The sequence below is a fragment of the Panicum hallii genome, chromosome 3 (genome assembly GCF_002211085.1).
Source record: "Panicum hallii strain FIL2 chromosome 3, PHallii_v3.1, whole genome shotgun sequence".
Classification (NCBI taxonomy): Eukaryota; Viridiplantae; Streptophyta; class Magnoliopsida; order Poales; family Poaceae; genus Panicum; species Panicum hallii.
In genome coordinates, this window is record NC_038044.1 from 10,944,316 (window position 1) to 10,959,497 (window position 15,182).

Here is a 15,182-nt window from a genome sequence, read left to right on the forward strand (position 1 = left end):
CTGAAAGGCCCAGTGCAGTCTGGGCCTCACATCGGCCCAATGCACAGCCCAGCACAGTACTCCTTATATTACAACTAGGCAATCTTAACCGTCGAAGCAGCCTCCATCCCGCCGTCCGTCCAGGCTCCCATCAACCCCCTTCTCCGTCGTCCCCCCGCCCCCGCTTTCCCTGATTCACGCCGGCGCCCGCGAGCCTGCAAAACCCTAGCTAAAACCCCCACCCCCACGCACCCCCCGCCCCCCGGAAGCAGCCGCCGCCGGCGCCAGCGGATAGAACCAGCGGCAGGATGAGGAAGAAGGTGCCCGAAACCATCCGCGACCTGATCGAGAATTGCGTGCGCAAGAGGCAGCGCTCCATGTTCGTCATCGTCGGCGACAAGTCGCGCGACCAGATCGTCAACCTCAACTACATTCTCTCCAAGTCCCGCGTCAAGTCGCGGCCCTCCGTCCTGTGGTGCTACCGCGACAAGCTCGAGATCAGCAGGTAATGCCCTTGCTGCCCGCTGCTTCCTCCGACGCCGCCGCACGCTTGGTTGCTTGCTGTTGGGCTGGTGAATTGGTCGTTGCTGTATTACTTACTTGTCGCCGAATCCATCTTGTACCTTAGCCACAAGAAGAAGCGCGCCAAGCAGATCAAGAAGCTCATGCAGCGGGGGCTCATGGACCCTGAGAAGGCCGACCCGTTCTCCCTCTTCCTGGAGACCTCTGACATTACATACTGCCTCTACAGAGACTCTGAGAGGGTCCTTGGTAACACGTTCGGCATGTGCATACTGCAGGTTCCTCCTCAAGCTTCCGATTCCTTGCAATTGGGGTTGTCGCCCTGGCTTGCTTGCTGCTGAATTTTCTTCTGCTGTTGTTGATGATTTAGGACTTCGAGGCACTGACACCCAACCTTCTCGCACGGACCATTGAGACAGTCGAGGGTGGTGGTTTGATCATTCTGCTGCTCCGTTCGCTGTCCTCGCTTACCAGCCTTTATACCATGGTCATGGTGAGCTTCATTTCTCCTCTGCATTTCAATTACTTTCACCCATAAATATTCAATTAACCAAGGAACTGGATAGGTTTTTCGTTTTTTGGTTATGATGATGTCCGTGTAGCTTCTATACTCCCTGTCCCATTCGTGCTGAATTAGACCTTTGAGTTGGGCTCTTCCTGTGCCAACAGGATGTCCATGCAAGGTTTCGAACGGAGTCTCATACTCAAGCAGCCGCGAGGTTCAATGAGAGGTTCCTGCTTTCCATATCATATTGCGAAGCATGTATTGTGATGGATGATGAACTTAACATTTTGCCGATATCGTCTCACACACAATCTGCAAAACGAAACCAAGTTACAAACAATGAGGTATGGGTGCATAATTCCATTTCCTTTATTTGTATGTCAAGCGTTCCTTTTTAAATTGTCATTCTAATAGGACCTTTTCTCTGTTCCCCTATGAATGCATATGCTGAGGTTTCCAAATTATGCTGAATCTTCAAGATTTTGTTTCTGTAATTCAGATCATTTGATTCCTCTGTCATGTACATATTTTACCATGCTACTAGGATTCTGAGGGATTGTCAGAACGGGAGAGGGAGTTGAAAGACCTCAAGGATCAATTTCGTGAAGACTTCCCTGTTGGTCCTTTGATTGGCAAGTGCTGCACAAAAGATCAGGTATCTATGCTAATGCTGTCAATATTCTCACCAAAAAAATATTTTTCTTGTGTCATATGTTGAAACTTAAAGTCACTTGCAGAGTAATGCTGTCATCAACTTCCTTAGCTCTATTTTGGATAAGACCCTGAGGAGTACGGTTGCCTTGCTTGCTGCTCGTGGACGTGGTAAATCAGCAGCCCTTGGTCTTGCCATTGCTGGGGCTATAGCAGCAGGGTAAAGTTCAACCCGATGAAATCCATTGTTTGAGTTCAATGTGCTATCTTATTAGTGCTAACCATTTGACTTCTTAGGTATTCAAATATATTTGTTACCGCTCCAAGTCCAGAGAACTTAAAGACTCTGTTTGACTTCGTCTGCAAGGGAATAAATGCATTGGAGTACAAGGTGCTTTTCTATTATCTACTTTTGTTGTTAAAGTGTGACCACATGTTCATAACACTTCATTTTTCCTCTTTCAGGAGCATTTGCATTATGATGTGATAAAGAGTGCAGATCCGGAATTCAAGAAAGCAACGGTTCAAATAAATGTATATAAACAACATCGTCAGACAATCCAGGTAAATACTTGATTGCTGCCAACCCTACCATTTCAGTTTGATAGTCATATTTGGAGCATCCAGGATGATGCTTCTTGCAGAAGCTCACTTCTTGAGAAGTTGGAGGGTGACTTCAGCACATGTATACAAAAGAGTCTTAGCTTCATGTGAAACTGTAGGAGTTGTATCCCATATGGGAGGGCTTCATTTTTTTTCTTAGTCTGATTTCCTTAGAGGGTGCAAAAAGTAATTACCTCTCAAGAAGCCATCAATCATGACTGAGCAAGAGGAGTGCACATTTTTAATTAGTGAGATGATGATCATAATAGGCTATACTCGAGGTCTTTCCATTATTAATTGTTGAAGAAAGGCAAAGATCAATCAACATAAGCCTATGCAGTTGATCGGATGGTTAGGTTTGAACATATGCTGTGGTGGGTGGGTCTAGAACAGAAAGCAATTGATGCATTGTTTGTTACTATAGAATATTTACTCTTTGGTTACTTGCTGCCTGGTGGAGATTATGGTTTCACTATGCTTTCTTTGTTCATTTGGCAATTAATAATGTAAAAAAGTGCCTGTACCATCTTATTGTATTTATGGTTCATAAAAATGTTGAATCCACACTTATACATCAACTTGAACAATTGGTCACTATGGATGAAGAAACATGTATCCTATGACTGCATAATGTGTTTTGTGTTTCATTTCATTCCAAGGGAAAGATGTATCATCCTTGAACTTTATATTTTCCCTATCCACCTTGAATGTGTATTTATGAAGAAACCCATTCTGGAACTCACCTTGCTTAATACCAATGTACCTGTTTCTTAGAGTTGCTAATGCTTGCAGTATCTGAAACCACATGATCATGGAAAGCTTTCTCAAGTTGAACTCCTTGTTATTGATGAAGCTGCTGCCATTCCATTACCAATTGTTAAGGCCATGCTTGGTCCATACCTTGTTTTCCTGTCTTCCACTGTCAATGGGTATGTTTGTTTTCAGTTACTAATAATCTGGTACCATAAGTCACCGGGGTAATCGATCAGGATTGTTTCATGTTGAACTGTTGAAGGTATGAAGGAACAGGGCGATCATTGTCTTTGAAGCTTCTCCAGCAACTAGAATCCCAAAGCCAACCATCTACTCAATCTAATGGATCTAATTCAAGTAAGAGTTGTTTAGGTTTTCAACTTTTTAATGAATTACTTTTGGAAGAAACTTCCATGTTCCTTGTTATTTTGCATTTATTGTCTGCTTTGTTTAATCCTGTAGGTAGGCAGTTTAAGAAAATTGAATTGAACGAATCTATTAGATATGCCTCTGGTGACCCTATTGAGAAATGGCTTAATGACTTACTTTGTTTGGACCTTGCAAACTCCATTCCGAATATTACTAGGTAAGCATTTTCCAAATACCCCCCCTCTTTTTACCGTTCTAAGTTTGTAGGATGTCTAACAAAGAATTCTGGTTCCTTATTAGGCTACCTCACCCGAAAGAATGTGATCTGTATTATGTCAACCGGGACACACTTTTCTCATATCACAAGGAGAGTGAGATATTTTTACAGGTGCAGATAAATTATGTTTCATTTTCGGCTCTCCCTTCATATATTTGGAAAGTTAGCTCACTGATACTTAAAAGGAATTATATAAACTGAAGGAGAATGCATTTCATGTTCCTAAATGGATAGTGCTCTCCTTGATATTTTCAGCGGATGATGGCACTTTATGTTGCTTCCCACTACAAAAATTCACCTAATGATTTGCAATTAATGGCGGATGCACCGGCTCATCATTTGTTTGTTTTGCTTGGTATGGAATGAGCCTCCTGCACTATAATACCTTTTCGGTATGGTAATATTATTGTGTGGTACTTATTTTTTATCTTTGTTTGGTAGGCCCTGTTGATGAGTCCAAAAACCAGTTCCCAGATATTCTGTGTGTAATCCAGGTGTGTACTTGAGTTAATCTTGTAGGATACTATTTTGAAATTTGCTCCTGATGATTCTTCTCATTGGTATCTTTTATTCTTTGATTGCACAGCACTGATAACATGAAACATTGTCACATAAACGCATAAAGTATTTGTCCAGACACTAAGTGCGGCAATACTTGTTTTTATTGTACTTATCCCAAAAGCATCTGGGTTGAAATATGGCTACTTCATTGACCTAATTGACTTTTCTTCGAGTTGATTCCCTGTGGACTAAAATTTCTGCACATATCAACCTAGTCCTAGAACCTCTCGAGCAACATTCATTTTATTTTTATTGGATATATGCACGTATCGCTGTATCAGTGTTTTTTGGGAAAAAAATGTTGTGTTTGCTGTATTTCACATCCATATCCTTATTGGGGTATATTTGTGGAATTTTGTCTCTGCTACTTTTGTGCTTTGATCTATTTAGTCCTTTGTTTGCTGATAATTCTTTAAGCCATTGTGTACATGGGAACTTGTCAAATAATTACTAGTCTTAAGATTTGTAATGAGAACTAGCATTCTTAGCTGTTGGATTCAATCTAAGAGAATCTAATATTCTAATCAAGCACCGAAGCCACATATAGTTTTCATATTTCACCTTGATCTACACTGTGCCAGTTTGTTCTTGTTCTTGAGACCTCTTAATGTTCCATTTTAAGGTTATTTCATCTAAATTCGCCATGTAACTCACAAATACTAGATATGTAATATTTTAATTTGTATTTTCAGGTTTGTTTGGAAGGGAAAATATCTCGAAAGTCGGCTATGAAAAGCCTTAGCGAGGGTCGTGCACCTTCTGGCGATCAAATACCTTGGAAATTTTGTGAACAGTTCCAAGACAATGTATTTCCTAGTCTCTCAGGAGCCCGGATAGTGCGAATTGCTGTCCATCCTAGTGCCTTGAGGGTAATTCCTTTTTTCTTTTCATGTGACTTGGTTTGCATATGTTAACATCATTCTAAATGTTCATCGCTTAATGCAGCTTGGGTATGGTTCAGCTGCTGTGGACCTTCTAACAAGGTACTCTCCTTTACAGTGATTTAGTTTGCATTTGTATGGCATTTATGATTATTGGTGATCTGATCCTGATTCTAAATTATACTGTTCTTGACAACGATTTAGTTTAGGGATTATTGGTGTCCTGCTTCTGGTTCTAAAACAAGCTCAACACTTACAGCTACAGTCTTAACCATAGTGGCACTTTTTCACATGTACAATTTTTATGCAGAAACATTTCTCGGAAATATGTATATCATTTTGTGTTATTTTATGAAAAGGGCCGATAGCTGAACGAAGGATGCATCTTTTGTAGCTCTTCTCATGTTATTTGACCAGTACTTCTTTTTTTCATTGAAGGTACTATGAAGGGCAAATGACACTGTTTGCTGATGATGAGGAGGAAACTGAAGAGCCTGAAGTGAAGATTACTGAAGCTGCAGAGAAGGTTCGAACTTACAACTGTATTTATGCAATGATTCATTTTTATGTCTTCATTTAAAAAGTCAAAAATAACTTGAACTAGCACAAATTTACAAAGAAACTTAGATATACTTCACATACTTGAATCTCTTGCTAATCTTTAACTGTATGACACTAATTAGGGAAATTATATTTAATACTCACCAATATATTGCATTGAAAAAGAATCCCGTTTTCATTTTTGCCTACTGTTTAGTCTGGAGCATATGATTGTTTACCAGGTGGTGGCACAGTTTTTTTTTTCTTGGGGTATATTTGGTTATATCCATACTGTTATACAGTCATATTGTTGTACTTTGTCCATATTTATGCATATTTCATCCTCAACTTTGAGTTAAACAATGCATTTGTTGAATGATCTCAATTCAATATTGAATTTGTTGTATATTACCCAGTGAATACATGATTACTGAATTTGTTATAGTTGTATGCATCCATTCAATATTTAGTGTTGGACATATGATTCTGTTTAATTGTATAATCAATTATATTATTATTATTATTCTACAGCTGGCACTAATATGCTATCACTGAGTTTATAATAACATCGGCACATTACTTATCCTTAGGGACAACAAATTTCAACTTCTTATATGTTGTTTCAGGCTTCACTGCTAGATGAGAACATTGAATGTAGGGCAAATCTTCCGCCACTCCTTGTTCATCTTCGTGAACGTCGTCCTGAGAAGCTCCATTACCTTGGTGTATCTTTTGGACTGACACAAGAACTTTTCCGCTTCTGGCGGAAGCACAACTTCTATCCATTCTATGTGGGCCAGATTCCAGTAATATATCTAACTTGACCTGCCATAGCAGACCAACAGTTCTTCACGTTTCACCTTCTGTTGTGCTTATTGTTGTCTTTTTTTCAGAGTGCTGTTACTGGTGAGCACACCTGTATGGTTTTGAGGCCCTTAAATAGTGATGACATTGAAGTTAGTGAGTCAAACAAATGTGGATTTTTGGATCCGTTTTATCAAGGTATGAAATTCTTCCATGTTTTGTTTTACACCGTTTGCATTTCTAACTGAAACTGCTTCGTATGCTTCACCTGAAATTCCATATTTTTATGGGTTCTAATCTTTGTAATATGTAGATGTACAAGATGGCATATTTGCTATTTCTTTTACTGCCTTCATTTGTTTTAGGCTTATTTTTGGCACACGGTGTTCTAATCTTCGAATCTTTTGTGTTTCTTATTCTTATTTTCTATGGGTTTCATCTCTAGCCTACCCCAACTTGCTTGGGACAAAAGGCTAAGTTGTTGTTGTTGTTATTTTTGGCACACTAACTAAACTTTAAAGCCATATTCAGATTTCAGACAACGATTCAGGCGGCTATTGGGAACTTCTTTCCGGCATCTCAATTTTAAGCTTGCAATGAGGTATGAACTTTCAAACTATTGGCACAATGAATTTGGCAGTATTCTAATTTTCTGTTTGGTCTATTTTCTAGTGTCTTGGCTTCGAAGATTGATTATTCAAACCATGGACCATCGGAATATGATAACAATAGCGCATCAAAGTTGTTGGGAGACATGCTATCACCACATGACATGAAGCGGTTAGAAGCGTATTCCAACAACTTAGTTGATTATCATCTGGTAAGAAATGCAATTATCTATTCCAGAAGATCAAGTATATGCAGTTTTAATGCATGTGCAGAATTTATTCTTCTGAGTGCTGTAAAATATCTGCTTTATGCATCTAAGACATCATTCCAAATTTCATGCCCTTGGTATTGTAGATTCTGGATCTTGTCCCTATTCTTGCACACCAGTATTTCTCGGAGAAGCTTGCAGTATCATTGCATGGTGCCCAAGCAGCTGTTTTGTTCTGTATGGGTCTGCAGGACAAAGACATAGGCACTGTAAAGGTTAGCTCAGGTTTAATTCCAAGTACAGAGAACTTAACATTCTCATCAAGATTATTCACATCTGTTCTCTTAATTTCTATACTGACAGGAAGAACTGGGGATAGAAAGGGAACAAGTTCTTTCTAACTTCATCAAGACAATGAAGAAGTTATACAGTTACCTTCATAACATTGCAGGAAAAGAAATTGAAGCAACATTACCTCGACTGAAGGAGGTAAGCTAGTACATTTAGTTTCATTTTGTAAACTTCATAATTCCATGTAATAGTTCCATTTCAAAGTTGGCCTCTATTGGCATGCTAGCGGGTATGCATTACTATAATATAATGGAATTTGTTTTTACAAACTTCATGTTTTTTTTTACTATACCCAGATTGAAATGCCCCCTCATAACAAATCAATGGATGAGGATCTTGCAGAAGCAGCCAAGGAAGTAGAGGTGAGAATTCAATTCATCATCAATTAATACTTTTAAATTCCATGAACCATCAGTGGATGCAAGCACATTGACACTATAATAGGTGGAAGAGCAAGATTCTTGTTTTTTCTTTTTGAGAATTCAGTGAAGAGCCAGATTCTGTCTGTCTTTAAGGCAAAACTCGAATTTCAGCCCCAGTTTAGCTATGACTATACATTTTGATCCATCTTTCTAATATAGATCCATAAAGGCAATCATGTGATTGTGTCAGGCATGAAACCAAACATGTAGACTTTTCCCCATATTGACACTTATGTTTGTGCAAAACACAGGAAAAGAGAAGAGCCGCAAATGAAGCTCCAGTGGACCCAAAATTTCTGCAGAAGTATGCAATTGATGATGATGACAATGGAATTGAGAAGGCCCTAAAGAGTGCCAAGGTGTCTGCAAGCGGTGTTATTAGCGTGAAGTCCAACAAAACAAAGGCAGACAAGAAAGAGAAGCACAAGGAGATGGGCAGATCCAAGAGGAAAGGAACTGATGGCGGCAGATCCGAGTTGAAAAAGAAGAGGTCTTAAAGTATCCCTTTGAAGTTGGGTCTGTCAAACAATTTGCCCTACCCTATTGTCGGAAACCACGATGGTTCTTTGATCTGATAGAAAAGGAGGCGACGAGCAGAGGGGGTTGAACGTGGCCAATTCTCTGGTAGCTGTCTACAATTTTGATGTAACATTTCATGTTTTAGAAAACAGTTTTCGCTGTATCTTGACTGCTTCCTAGTTTGATCAACTGCTGATGTTATATAATAGTATTATATTAGATTGCTTTTGCTTTGCTGATTTAGCTGGTTAATTTCCGATGGCTCTTCTGTTTTTTTTGTTATCTCGCTGCACTGCATATTGGTCCAACATATCCATTGATTACTCAGGGTCACTTGCAACATGCTAGTGCTTCTATGCTTCTCATTGGAATAGCAACAAGGCATCTACTAATTCGAGCCTCTTGACTTGAAAATTCCACTGTATATCGGTAGTTACATGGAGGCGTCCCTGATAACCGGGGGTCAAGCGGCAACAATGCACAACGACGAAGACATGGCACTTAATCGAGATGGCAGAGCAACATGTCGATCCAGCAATCTCCTGCAACACAAACTTCTGCGATGAAACGCCAGGTTTACTTGGGGAAAAATATCCATGAGAATCGCGTCACTTTCTCCACGTATCAAAAGAATTACTCGTCTAATAAATTCCAAAGGCCAACACATGCACCATCATTCCCTTTTTCCACCAAAGCAATAAAATACCCTCGTCCTAGTTAGTACACTAGCACCTCACCAAACGCCACAACCCTCAAAACTAATCAACCAATCTGTCTATCGACCCAAAGCTCCTGCGACCCGCAGCCGCAAGAAGGGGAAAGAAAAATCAATCCCCGTTGGTGGCTTGGTGCACCAGCAGTTCCAGACCAGCCTACCGTTACACACCCGCGCAGACGCGGAAACGGAGGGCGCGTTCCTCTCGAGCACACGAGCACGACGCCGACGACGACGGGGGTCTGATCTGGTCTCTGAAAACTCCGGAAAAACTAAGCCAAAAAAACGGTGAAAAGGAAGCGAGCGAGCGAGCGAAGGGTGGTACCAAACGCAACCACCCCGATCCCGTCAACCCAACCAACCAACCATCACCCTCCGCCCTTTTCCGGCCTCCCCCATCATTTCTCCGTCCCCCTCCCCGCCCGCCCGACCGCGACCAGCCACCGTCTCGCCCGCTCCGCCCCCGCCCCTACCCCCGCGGTTGCTTCAGATCCCCTCTTCCCCCCGAGGCCGAGCGCCCTCCAGCGCGGCAGCGCCACTGCGCGCGCATATAAATCCTAATCCTATCCCCATCGCTCTCCCCACCCGCTCGCCCACCTGCTGCGCGTTTGCTCCGCGCGCCATGATCTGAATCCCAGGCGGCGGGCTCGGTCGGTGCGGCTGCCGTCCTCTGGATCTGGGGGGTGATCGGTCGCCGGCCGAGTCGGGGGAGGAGCGGGATCTCGGGCGCACGGAATGGAGGTCTTCGGCCCCGTCACACCCGGACAGGTGCGGGCGCGCGCGCCATTTCCACGCTCTTATCCGCTCGCCCCCTCGTTTTGTTTTTTGCTTCGTCAGCTTCAGCAGTGAGATCTGGCCGAGCTTAGTTTTAGTTCGTTGGTTTGCTTTGCTTTGCTCTGGGGAGTAGCTGTGCCGTGTGCGAGCGCAATTTGAATTCCAGCACGACCAAATTCCGCGAGATTGTTCGAAGCTCTGAGTCCGTGTACATGGAGGCAGACACGCAGTTCGGAAGTACAAACAGCAGCTGGGTCTTGAGTAGTTGCAGTTTTAATGCCATGGTTTAAGGTAGCTCCAGGGTTCCAGGGATAATTCAGTGCCCACTAACTAATCTGTGCCCCCGCACATGAGTCCCCGTACCTAACAAGTTTGGTGGGTGGACTTGTGCTCCTGGGAGGTGTCGTAGCTTTGAAGTTGTATGCTACTTATGACTTAACGTGAAGCATAATTCTTGCTCTGTGGTTGTGGTTTTGACTGGGTCCAATGAAGAAACTCGATTTTCATCTTCTGCTCCTTGTAATATTTTTCCTGTTAGTCATCATGGTTCCGTTTCAGCTTGATCATGGAAGAAATTTTATTAATGCTTTGAATCAGTATATGTGGAGTTGAGCTGTGATATGAAAAAGCAATGGGAAGTATGTTGTCTGCTGAAAACCACTAGAGCAGATTTGCCATCATATCAACTCCATTATGCTAGGATATAGGGATCCTGGAACAACATCACCAAATTATAAATTTCTGAGGACTACAACCTCAATGCAAAACGATAAAACAATGTTAATTTTAGTCTTACTAGTCTGATGCTTTCTTTTATGAACTAACTGCTAGCTATGATTATTCGGGGTGCTAGCATGGACTATGGCACTAACATTTTGCTTTCTCTCAGGTGTCATTTCTGCTAGGTCTATTCCCTGTCCTCATCGCATGGATCTACTCCGAAATCCTCGAATACAGGAAGTCTTTATCACATGGCAAAGTGTAAGATTTCTTTCCAGAAACTCTGGTTTTAATTAGCGTTAGGGCCGCAGATCTGAACCGGTATCTCTAATTAAGCAAAAAATCGTAATAAGTAAATGTTAAAGGCGAACTGCATACTGCCGTTCCAAATTATTCGACGCTGCAATTGGAGTTTTCTTTTTTTAGATCAGGTAGTATTGAAATCATGGAAAAAAATTGAAGAACAGTGTTTTAATATTCCCCTGTTATTTCATTATCTTGTCATCTGCAGTCATTCAGATGCTAATTTGGATAACGGAACCATCAAGGAGGATGACAAAGTGGTATTACTTGAAGGAGGCCAGTCCAAATCACCATCTACAAAGTTCAGGAACTTGTCTACCAAAGCCAATTTGATACGGTACTGTCTAACGGGCTAACTCAAGCTATTAGGGTTACAGCCTTATAGCACATACAGTTGTGGATTATTGATGTATCTATGGTTGTGAGCTGTAGGTTTATAACAATGGACGAGTCTTTTCTGCTTGAAAACCGTGCTGTACTGAGAGCCATGTAAGATCTTTAATAATAATGGCATGCACCCTCAGCCTTCTGGCTATGTGATCATCTGCTGATACTTTTCTGCCCTCTAACTGTTTTATAGGGCTGAATTTGGCATTGTTCTGGTCTATTTTTATATTTGTGACCGGACAAACATATTTCCAGAAAGCAAGAAGGTAATAATGTTACTCTGGCTGGTTACTCTTGACAAACAACACTGCCGTAAGTGGTACATTAAACTGCAGTAGGTGTTTGTTTACTACCTTTTGATTATAGAATGTTTCTCATTGCTGAGGATTGCCCTAGTTACTTCTAGTTTTATGATATACTATGGCCTGTTTCTTACATGTTCTTTATGTCTTTTTCTTGGATTATAACCCTTGTTTTGTTTTTGACAGAGCTACAACCGTGATCTGTTTCTGTTTCTGTACATTCTTCTTATCATAGCGTCAGCGCTTACTTCACTTAAGAAGCACCATGAAAAATCAGCATTTACTGGGAAGTCCATACTCTATCTTAACCGCCACCAAACTGAGGAATGGAAAGGGTGGATGCAGGTTAGTGATATTACCTCACTTCTTTACTTTTCTTGACAATGTGATTTTTAGGTATCTATATCATTAGAGATTTGAGAAAATTGCAAGTATGGATACATATAAAATCCACTCATTAGACATTGATATTTTGTACAACATTGTTTCTTGTGTCTTCCGATTTTCCTTTTGCGAATCTGCATCTTGCACTATATAGGTAGTGCATCCATTGTCGTGATGTTCCTTCTATACCCCTCCCCAGTCACAACTAGTGTCATGTACACGGATGTCACTTAAAAGTTCTGTCTTTCATATCGGTGATAGTGGAACACTTCTATTGTGATAACTACTGCAATAGCTTTCCTCGCACTTGTATGTTACAATTACTAAATGCCACTGTAATGTACTTACTGAAGTAGCATTTTTGCCTTGTTTTTTGACTTCGGTCTTACAAAGGTATTGTATTAACTCTGGTTGTAAGAGTATACTGATTGTTGATTCTGTATTTCCAGGTCTTATTTCTGATGTACCACTATTTTGCTGCCTCAGAAATATACAATGCAATTCGTGTGTTCATTGCTTGCTATGTCTGGATGACTGGATTTGGGAACTTCTCATATTACTATATCAAGAAAGATTTTAGTATTGCAAGATTTGCTCAGGTGCCTAAGCTACCTCAATCTTTGTTTCTGCTATGCTCTAATGAGTTTAAGTCTCTTTTTTTTTCTCTTGTTACCACCCTATGAACACTGGACGGATAACTATACTTTTATGCAGATGATGTGGAGGCTTAATTTCTTTGTGGCATTCTGTTGCATTGTCCTTGACAACGATCTAATGCTCTATTATATTTGCCCAATGCACACGCTGTTTACTCTTATGGTATACGGATCACTTGGTCTGTTTAACAAATACAACGAGATACCATCAGTCATGGCTATTAAGATTGCTTGCTGCTTCTTATCTGTAATTTTGATATGGGAAATTCCTGGGGTATTTGAACTGTTATGGGCCCCCTTTACATTTGTACTAGGTAAGTTATTGTTGTAATTGTGTATGGCATTCTTTTTTATCATGTTTCAGGACTAAGGAGTTCAGGACCAACCATAAATATATAACCTTTTTTAATCATTATTCAGGCTATAAAGATCCATCACCTGCTAAGGCAAACTTACCCCTTCTACATGAGTGGCATTTCCGATCTGGCCTTGATCGATATGTATGGATTATTGGAATGATTTATGCTTACTTCCACCCTAACGTAAGTGTTTCAGATATCTATATTACTCTGCTCTGCCTCGTACTGCATCTGAGATGTTATAGGTTATGCCAATACATTGCTTCCTTAACCTCTCTATTCCTTAAGCATCCGTTTCTTTCGTCTAGCTCATGTTAATCTAACATAGAACCTTTTATCCTACACAGGTTGAAAGATGGATGGAGAAGCTGGAAGAATCTGAGACTAAGGTTAGATTATCAATCAAGGGAACCATTGTGACTCTTTCGTTGTTGGTAAGTTCCTCCATCTCTTACATTTGTTGTTGTGCCTATTAGGTTGAATTTCTTTAACTCAACACCACCATGTTAACTTCAAAATGTTGTACTAACTAGGTATTCTGTTTCTTCTTCTAGGCTGGCTACCTGTGGTATGAATATATATACAAGCTAGACAAAGTTACGTACAACAAGTACCATCCCTACACGTCATGGATCCCTATAACGTGCGTATAAGAAAATGTTAACATGTATTTAGTCAATGTGGCATATTGCATAGATTTGCTTCGTTGCGGTTGACAGAGTACCTTGTTTCTTACAGTGCTTATATCTGTCTGCGCAATTGCACCCAGCAGTTGAGGAGTGCCTCTTTGGCTCTTTTTGCGTAAGCATTAAAATTTCTAGTACCTACATTTTTCAAGTGTTTGATTGGCTTACTCCATGTTTGAGTATTTATAATCTATATTTTTGACAGATGGCTTGGCAAGATTACACTGGAGACTTATATTTCTCAGATCCACATTTGGCTTAGGTATGACTCTGAGTTGTTGCGTTCGCTAGAGCTGTAAGAAGTAACCTATATTCCTATAGCATTTTGGATATAAGGTCAAGACTAAAGAATGAAAATCAAAAGTGGTCGAATCGATCTTTCTTTAATATAGCAGTAGTTTATTGGATTTAATTAGAAAAGGCTGTTGAGATACTTTTTGTCACACAGTGACCAAGCTTCTTTTGCAGGTCTAGTATGCCAAATGGACAGCCAAAATGGCTTCTTTGTTTCATACCAGATTATCCTATGCTTAACTTCATGCTTACAACTGCGATCTATCTTCTTGTAAGTTTACGAACTTCACAGCCATTTCATTCAACAATCATAAAAGGAATACTCATTTAATGATCTATACTGCAGCTGTCATACCGTGTCTTCGAGATCACAAATGTCTTGAAGGGGGCTTTTATCCCCAGTAGGGATAACAATCGTCTATACCAAAATTTTATTGCTGGGATCGCCATCTCAGTGTGCCTGTATTTCTGCTCACTTATTCTTCTGAAGATTCCTATTGTTTAGGTAACATCTGGAACTTTCTATACTTGAAACAGTCTACTCTGTCTATCCTAGTGTCAAGCTATCTTTGAATGTAACTCATGTAGCATATTGCATTTACAGGGATGAAAGATATACCAAAGGAAGCAATCTTGATAGAAGGTTGCTCCTGCAAAATATTTGCTTGATAGGATGTTCAGCTCTGGCCTCAGGATGTTCCCTCTTGCAGTTGGAGATAGTCGGGATGCCTGAAGCTGCTGCTCATCCGAACAACTGGGACATTGAACTACCAGAGGCTGCAGATATAGAAGTCCAAATTTTGATCATTTTGTTCGTTGAAAACATTGTACACAATTAGGCAAAATCCGTGCATTCTTTGGAAGTTGTAGCAACTACTAGCGTAAGTTGATACAATACAGCCTTGTAAGAGTTATATCCTGTACAATTGTACCATAGAAGGGCTTTCCACTTGTAAAAGAAAAATATACAGGCAGAGCCCACGCATTTCAACTGTAACCTCCTATAGTTTTCGCTTACGCCTAAAATCCATCCTGTTTCTTCTCTGAA

At 40.6% G+C, this 15,182-nt stretch overlaps 2 protein-coding genes across 2 annotated transcripts; both read left to right on the plus strand.

The window, feature by feature from the left end:
- Nucleotides 1-178: 178 nt before the first annotated feature.
- Nucleotides 179-8,806, plus strand: LOC112886901 (RNA cytidine acetyltransferase 1-like). The gene is made up of 25 exons (XM_025952922.1): nt 179-484; nt 608-779; nt 872-994; nt 1,171-1,350; nt 1,551-1,661; nt 1,744-1,877; nt 1,955-2,048; nt 2,123-2,221; nt 3,053-3,189; nt 3,276-3,370; nt 3,476-3,599; nt 3,683-3,770; nt 3,915-4,014; nt 4,101-4,153; nt 4,913-5,089; nt 5,166-5,203; nt 5,540-5,627; nt 6,268-6,447; nt 6,535-6,643; nt 6,977-7,046; nt 7,118-7,265; nt 7,409-7,537; nt 7,626-7,751; nt 7,910-7,975; nt 8,287-8,806. Exons 1-25 carry the CDS (start codon nt 288-290, stop codon nt 8,530-8,532), a joined length of 3,084 nt encoding a protein of 1,027 aa, XP_025808707.1. The 5' UTR covers nt 179-287; the 3' UTR covers nt 8,533-8,806.
- An 873-nt stretch (nt 8,807-9,679) lies between these two features.
- On the plus strand, nt 9,680-15,182 carry LOC112887008 (protein REDUCED WALL ACETYLATION 3-like). The gene is made up of 16 exons (XM_025953080.1): nt 9,680-10,037; nt 10,933-11,024; nt 11,275-11,403; nt 11,499-11,555; nt 11,647-11,719; nt 11,942-12,100; nt 12,589-12,738; nt 12,854-13,109; nt 13,216-13,337; nt 13,502-13,588; nt 13,709-13,797; nt 13,893-13,955; nt 14,046-14,102; nt 14,309-14,405; nt 14,481-14,639; nt 14,739-15,182. The coding sequence occupies exons 1-15, from the start codon at nt 10,005-10,007 to the stop codon at nt 14,637-14,639; spliced, it is 1,623 nt and encodes a 540-aa protein (XP_025808865.1). The 5' UTR covers nt 9,680-10,004; the 3' UTR covers nt 14,739-15,182.

What these genes read in the sequence shown, in the direction of transcription:
- LOC112886901 (XM_025952922.1), top strand. Translation starts at nt 288, where the DNA reads ATGAGGAAGAAGGTGCCCGAAACCATCCGCGACCTGATCGAGAATTGC. An exon ending in TTTGGATCCGTTTTATCAAG is followed by an intron (nt 6,644 to 6,976) that starts GTATGAAATTCT and finishes AGCCATATTCAG; the next exon opens with ATTTCAGACAACGATTCAGG. An exon ending in CATTACCTCGACTGAAGGAG is followed by an intron (nt 7,752 to 7,909) that starts GTAAGCTAGTAC and finishes TACTATACCCAG; the next exon opens with ATTGAAATGCCCCCTCATAA.
- LOC112887008 (XM_025953080.1), top strand. Translation starts at nt 10,005, where the DNA reads ATGGAGGTCTTCGGCCCCGTCACACCCGGACAG. An exon ending in CGTGCTGTACTGAGAGCCAT is followed by an intron (nt 11,556 to 11,646) that starts GTAAGATCTTTA and finishes ACTGTTTTATAG; the next exon opens with GGCTGAATTTGGCATTGTTC. An exon ending in CAACTGCGATCTATCTTCTT is followed by an intron (nt 14,406 to 14,480) that starts GTAAGTTTACGA and finishes TCTATACTGCAG; the next exon opens with CTGTCATACCGTGTCTTCGA.